At 34.7% G+C, this 7,870-nt stretch overlaps 1 protein-coding gene across 1 annotated transcript in view; it reads right to left on the bottom strand.

Annotated features, from left to right (window-relative positions):
• Positions 1-7,616: 7,616 nt before the first annotated feature.
• The window catches only part of DEFB110 (defensin beta 110), a 6,391-nt gene continuing 6,137 nt past the window's right edge, over positions 7,617-7,870 (bottom strand). Inside the window, exon 3 of the mRNA XM_019628135.1 lies at positions 7,617-7,698. Within this exon, the coding sequence (XP_019483680.1) occupies positions 7,617-7,698 (82 nt within the window). The remainder of the gene's footprint in view (positions 7,699-7,870) is intronic.

Here is a 7,870-nt window from a genome sequence, read left to right as displayed (position 1 = left end):
AACAGTTTTTTTTTTCCAGTTCTCTCCCTTGTGTAGAGTTATGACTATGTCTCTCACAGCCTACAAGTAAAACCTCAAGACTTTTGCTGCGTTTGGTTGTACTTTCCATAACTATAACCCACACTTGACTGCCTTTTTACCTCTTGCTTTGTAACACTCTAGCGTTTTGGTTTCCACTTTCATCTAGTATGTACAGCTATCCCAATACAATAAATACAACTAGATAATTCACCATTTAAAAATTGCATTTTATCTAAAACTTCTGGCTATTCATAGCAATAAGCGATCTGAATTATGTCTCTCTCTGCTACATTACCAGAACCAGACATCTCTGTGGTTTTTGTTTTGTTTTTGAAGTGTGATTTTGCCCAATGATATGAAATCTCAAACATAAATGTGGAAAATAAATCTATTTAAAAACTAGGACATATACGTGAAACAGTCCTGAAAGAAATAAGAAAAAGAGTATAAATTTGGAATTTTCTTATCATCGAATACGTTGCCCAGAAGTCAAAGCAATAATAATCAATATCCTTTCCTGAATCTGTTTATTTTTTATAACTGAATGTCATCACCTTAATAATCTGCATCCAAACTTTGAATGATTGTGTGACTTGAACTTTGAACTTGTGTCTTTCGGCTCTGAGTATATGATGTCTGTTGTTGATTGATCTGATTACTGTAGGAAGCAATTAAATGTAACATTTGATGTGTGCATGTTGTGTGCCAAGAGACACACATATACACATATACACGTAAACACTGAGAAATGTCATCAAGAGGTTTTCTCAATTCTGGTCTAAACTATTATATTTAACAAAGAGGAAATCATTCATGTAGCTCAAGAAAAACTAAGAATTTATTTTAAGGCTAAAAATGTCAAATGTAAATTAAACAAAAGCTGATTTTGAGAAGAGGCAGCTGGTATGGTAGACTGTAACTCACCTCATTTGTTTTTATTCTCTGGCTGCTGTCTTCTGCCAATTCACCTGGTCCATTATCCTCTATCTCACAAAGTTCCCTTAACATCCTCAGTGCACAGTAGCATCGTCTCACCCCCAACTTGATTTGACATAAACTTCCAACTCCTATGTTCAACAATGGTTGTCATATCTTTTTTCCCCTAAAATACATAGTATATAGATTGTACATCTTTAGTCATAAAAAGATATGTTGTCACATTACGAAAACAAAATTATGTCCAATAAGAAATAGGTGATTAAAATCTGATTTAACATAAACATTGCTGTTTACATGGATATATATATATATATATATATATATATATATATATATGAAGAGAGAGAGATATTACATTGATATATATCAATGACATATATTACATTTATATATTTATATATTTATATATATATATATACATATATATATATCAGGTACTGTGCTACAAACTGGAAAACTAGGTATTGCTACCTCCATTTTATATATAAGGGAACCAAAATTTAGACAAGTTAAGTAACTGCTCAAGGTTATACAACTAGCACAAATAAGACTCAACAATTCTAGATTATCTGACTCCAGGCAGTGTAACATTAAGACCTACATCCCAAACACCTTGCCTACTATTTCTCTATAGCAATATATTTAAAGCTAGACAGAGTTAATCAAAATGTGTCTACTTGGAGGTGAACGTGCAGAAGAAGCAAAGCCACATGAGACAAAAATGAATCATGCCTGTCAAATAACTTCTCTAGGGAAAGTAGCTTCCTAAAAAGATGTGTATGTTGATGTGAATATTGCTCCTACCTGGTAGCAGTAAACTTTTTTGCACATGAAAGCATCAGGCCTTCATTTTGATGCTACTTAGCATTCAAACCCTCCTTTATTTCCAACTCTTCTTATTCTTCACTCAGAAGGAAAATTCTTATAACTTGGCTTCCCATGTAAATTGCCTACAGGGAAAATATGCACTTGTCAGGTCAATACGTATGATTAATATGCCCAAGAATATAATTTCTTATTATAGTTATGAAATTGGCAGGCTGTATTAAAAACGTAGGCTCAGATTGCCTTGAACAGAACAGAAACTCCCATTGAAATTTGAATTTCATTAATTAAACTAAAACTAAGGCAGAAATGTATGTGTTGAGTGATATGTGATATTTTAAACATTTTTTTTGCACCTAGAGGAGAATCTTCCATTTCTTACACTTCCTTTTCCTGTATGCACAGAATATATACAAAATTAGCATTCCTAGGTAAACTTTTAAAATTTCTATTTAAAAACCTTCTCATAAAGTAAACTCCATTCCCAGATAATGTTACTAAAAAATTCTACCAAACATTCAATGAAGAAAATTATCAATTTAACATAAACTCTTCAAGAATATAACAAATATATAATGTACATAGAAAATAATGCATTATGACTAAATGAGGTTTATCAGGAATGTAGATTGGTTTACCATTTGTAAATTAATCAATCTATTTTACCATATTAAATGAATAAAATTATATAAGATACCTTGGTAGATGCTAAATTAAAAACAAACAAACCCAAAAGCCATTCCTGATAAAATCACTCAGAAAATTACAAATAAAGTATTTACTCAGCTGACAATGTCATCTATAATAAAACAATAGTTAACGTCATACTGAATGGTGAAAACTTGACTGTTTTCTTCCTAAGGTGAGGAACCAGGCAAATATTTCTGCTTTCATCACTTCTATTCAACATTGTACTGAAGGCTTCTAGTCAGCACCATAAGGTAAGAAAAAGACATCCCAGCTGGAACAGAAAAGCAACTGTCTTTATTTGCAGATTATATGATGCAGTATTTAGGGAATTTGATAGTATATACAAGAATGTTACTGAAATAAATAATTGAGTTTAGCAAGTTTGTAGGATACAAGATTAAAATGCAAAAAAACCAAAAAAACACAACTGTATTTGTATGTGATAGAAATAATCAGAAACAAAAATTTTAAAAGAAAACATTACTGAGTAGCATCAGAAATATGAAATAGAGATAAATCTGATAAATTATGTGTTGAGACTTATATATTGAAAAGTACGTAACATTGCTGAGAGGAATTTTAAAAGACCTAAGTAAATGGGAAGTTATACCATGTCAGTGGACTGGAGGGTTTAATAGTTTTACAATATCAATTCTTCCCAAACTGATTTATATGCAATCCCAATTAAAATACCAAAAAGATTGCCTGTTGGCAATTATGTGGAGAAACTGTAACTCTCTTGCCTAACGGTGAATATATCAAACCTTACAAACAGTTTGGAGAAGAGTTGGTAGTTTCTTTTAAAAGTTAAACATACATCTACCATATGACTCAGCCATTCTATTCATAGTTATTTACCCAAGAGAAATAAAGGCAAACATATGCAAACATAAGGACTTCACAGGAATGTTCACGGTACATTTATTTGTAATAGCCAATATCTGGAAATCATCCAGATGTTCATCAAGAGACGAGTGAAAAAATAAATTGAGATATATACATACACTTGATTATTCCTCAACAATAGAAAGGAATAAAATATTGATAGACATAAAAGAGTGGATGAACCTCAAAATAATTATGTTGAGTAAAATGAATCAGATTTTTAAAGTACTCACTGTATGGAACCTAATGCATAGAAACAAAAGCAAGCAAATCATTGGTTGCCTGGGAAGATGAAGAGACAAGAAGGAGTAGGGGTGGAAGGCAAGAAGGGATGGAAGGTAGAGAGACATGAAGAAACTTTCAGGAGTGATTGGCATGTTCACTATCTTGATTTGGGTGATGGTTTCATGGGTACATAATAAAGAATAGCATCAAATTTATCATAAAACATGGACATTTTATTTGTTTTTACCTCAGTAAAGACGTTAATTTTTTTTAAATGTATATAAACTTAAATTTCCAGTCTAGATAAAAAGAAGTTGCTGCTGCTAAGACATTTAATTAAAATGCATAAATATAAAAAATCTAATGAGCTAATAATTAATGAAAGTTAAGAAAGTAAAAGAAGTTCAGTAGCTTCAGCAATATGACAAAGAGTTTAAAGAAATGCAAAATGATCAAAAGAACCTTAGCTACTAGCATTTTTCAGGAACCTTTTTGCCATTATGTCTCAGGAATAGAGGGCAATTAGCCTGGCAAAGACAAACACAGAATTCAATCAGAGGACTGTGCCAAAGAATTAATTTTTTTTTCCTGAATGTTAGCATTTATGCTCTCACATTGAATTGTAATCCTTTGTGAGCAGATTTTTACAATAATTGATACAACTCTGTGCTCACTTTATTTCAAAACACCAAGATGCCCTATATCATTTAGCATTGTCTGTGACTACTCTTCCTGAAAATGTTTTTTTTTTTTTAAGATTTTTTTATTGGGAAATTGAGGGGATGGGAACAGCGCTGGGGAACTGGGGGAAGGGGAACAGACAAGCCGCTGTCGTTTTGTTCTTCAGTCTATTTGTGGAGGATGCCGCTCCACTGGCCCAAGCTGGCACCATCACCACACTCCTCCCGGGCGAGGCACATCAGTTGCTTGCTTCTGGACGGCCGCTCACTGCAGCTGCTGGCTACACAAGGTAGCCCATGGCAACCCACTGCAGCAGGGGCCACAGCCCACGCCGTCGCTGGCGACTCCCGGCAGCCCAGCTCCAGGTTGAGTTGTCGTCCAGCATCTCAGCTGTGGAGGGCAGCGTCACTGGCCCTCACATGTGGGATCCGAACTGGGGCCCTCTGGCATCCCAAGCCAGCTTTTAACCATCGCGCCACTCAGCCGGCCCTGAAAATGTCTTTTTAAATTCTAACCGTATTTCAATGATAACTGAAAATGTCCTGTCCTCTTATTTTACATGTTATACTCTTAAATATGAGTATTCCTCAAGGTAGGGTCTTTGACTCTTCATTGTTTATGTATGCATCCATCTATGCATTTGCTCATTCAATAAAAATGTATTAAGTGCTTATCTTTGTCAATCTCTGTGCCAGGTCTTAGGGATATCTGATAATCTAAACATACATGGTGGTTCCTGCACTCAAATATCATCTTCTACCTGAAGTCTTCCTTGGCCATTCTTAGGAAAATTGTTATAGTCTCCATTACCTTCTCATATTTATATGCGTAACTCACATGGCATTTTCGGCATTTTGTCATCAAAGGAATTTTTCTAAACCATATCTCTTTAGTGCTGATTAATATCAGAACCATATTGGAGAGGATATTTCCTAAACAAACTCTTCAAGCCCACAATCTCAACTTTTGTCAGTTTATTTGTCAAAGTAAAAATTGCACTAGACAAAATTAAACAGTCAAAGAAGACTTTATTCAAGAGTATTGCAATAGGGGAGAGGCTGAACTCAATTCTAATGAAACCAAAGGTGGGAGGATTTTTAGCTTTCATGTAAGCAAGAAGAAAAGCAAGGAAGATAAGAGGGGGAGAAGGGTGATCAGTGGGCTACCTTGAGCACTTTGAGTTATCCTTGAGTTTGCAAATGCATTTCTCTGTGATTAGGACATGGTGTTTGATAATTGGCACCCATTGAAGATATGCTCTTGGCCTGCCCCCAAAGACTGAGCGATAAGTGAGCTATGTCCATTGAATAATGTATATTTCAAAATGATGATTTTCAGGCTCTTCGAAAAAAAACTTTTCTTGTGTTGCAAAACTGACAAGAGGGTGGGGAGGGGGGAAATTACATATATTTCAAAGGAACAGAGAAAAAATTTACAATTGCAAGTTTGCTAAAGTAAATTCAATAACAAAAGGGAAATCAGGAGCATATAGTCAGGAAGAAATCTGTCTAAAGATTAGTGAAAACTGAGGAAAACTTGAAGGCTCTTCTGACTATATTTCTTCAGTTGCCCATTATACCATTCTTGGAATCAGCAAGAAAATCAGGACTGCCATTTCAATACAACACAACCACATTCTGTGTCCAAAATATGAGTACGTGTGAGAGTTAAAGAAAATTGGTTATTAGCACATGTCTTTTTACTGCTTCTAAATATTTTTAACCTTAAAATTCCTAAGAGAAAGTGGAGGGACAGTGACTGGAGAAAGGGAAGGGTTTGGAGCGAGGGAGAGGGAGGCAGAACATTATTTGTATGGAAATTTCCACACAAAGAAAATTTAAGACAGTTTTATAGCCAGCTTTACTTCATATACCTCTCCAAGTGACATTAAAATGGGCTTTTTTTCAGGAATTTTTATCTTCTAGAGCACTACAAGATGAAAGATAAGAACTGAGGAAATAGAAAAAAGGCATACACAGAGTTTATTTTTACTGAATTTTGGTCGAACAACAACTATTGACCAGCCAATATGCAAGACCAAATTCTAATTACTTTATCCAAAGATGCTTTGTACACTTTTCTTTTGCGCATGTCTTCTCCAAAGAAAGAAATATGTTACTTGGCATCTTTTTACCTCTACTTGAGTATGTTTTATCAGTAATGTCAAGGGGTCTTGAAAAGTTTGATCCAAATTCACTAAAAAATTAAAGGACCATGATTTTGCTTCAAAATTCAATAGTAAGGGCATTTGAAGGCTACAGTTAGCACAGTTTTCTGTGCATTATGATCACCTGGAGGGCAGGTTAAACACAGATCGTTGGGCCCCACCTCAAAGATTTATTGATTGAGCAAGTCCGAACCCCAAGAATTTGAGTTTCTAACAAGTTCTCAGGTGGTGCTAAGACCGATGCTTTAGGAACCACATTTTACTCCTGGAAACTTAACTGATTCTTTTTATGTAATGGTCAGTAAACGTTTTCTGTAAAAGGTAAATATGTCAGGCTTTGCTTGCCAAGATGCAAAATTAAGGATGCTATGTTACAGACTTAAATAGAAGAGAGAAAATAATTTTCCATAAAATTTTAACTGACGAAAATTCAATAAATAATAATAATGGTTGTGCAAGTTCGAAATAGCTGGGACAAGATCACCTCACCTATTATTGAACTTCCTTGTGGGATTTTATTTGAATAAAGAATTGCATGGACAAAAAATCTCTCTCTCTTAGACTTTGTCATTTATCCCTTTGCTGTGCCATGAAGAGCATTTAATTGCCCTACTGAGAGAACTATTAAATGGTGTCACTTCAAATTGTCATCTCACAGGAATTGGTTAAAACCATACAAAAATAATCAGGCAAGCAAAAATTGGAAGTCTTCACCTTTGAAAGGGAGAAAACATGCATTTTCTTTTAAGAAAAACTTAAGGCTACATATATAGAGATTTTGATGTGGCACAAAAGGATATATGAAGATAGTCCCAGTCACCATATTAAAGCTGGCAATACTGTCACATAGATATATTTAGAGAAGAAGCAGAGCAACTCAGATAAGTAACATGAATCTCTGGGTGGCTAAAGGGCCATAATGAGGTCATAAGCATAATTAAAGTCTGTTCCCTTGCTTAATTAATATGTTCATCCCTCTGAAATACAAAGAAAGTGAGCAGTCAATGAACAGACAAAATAGACTGCAAATCATTTTTATTTATGTAAACACTGGTATTTAGCATTTCAAAATGCATATTTCCATTAAACATTGCAAACTTTTTTTTTTTAACTACTCTTGAGTCAATAAGATGCACCTCTGTTCCAGACTTGGATGCTCAGTGGTACTTCTGGTATCCAGAGTTTATATGCAGCACTGATTTCTCCATTTAATGCAGTATCCATAATCATACTCATCGTCATCACAAAACGTTTTACAGGGCCAGCTGAGTGGCTCAGTTGGTTTAAGAGCTCGCTCAGAGTTTGAGCTCTGAGCAACAGCTGTTCGATGCCTGGCCCGAGCTGAGCTGCTGCTAAGCTGCCAATAGGTAGCAGGATGGCTCAGCTAAAAAAAACAAAACCAAAAAAACAAACCAAAAAAAAACAAAAAAACAAAAC

The sequence above is a fragment of the Hipposideros armiger genome, unplaced genomic scaffold (assembly GCF_001890085.2).
Source record: "Hipposideros armiger isolate ML-2016 unplaced genomic scaffold, ASM189008v1 scaffold_749, whole genome shotgun sequence".
NCBI classification, from domain to species: Eukaryota; Metazoa; Chordata; class Mammalia; order Chiroptera; family Hipposideridae; genus Hipposideros; species Hipposideros armiger.
Note: the sequence above shows the minus strand (reverse complement) of the source record. Positions and strands in the feature narration are given on the sequence as shown.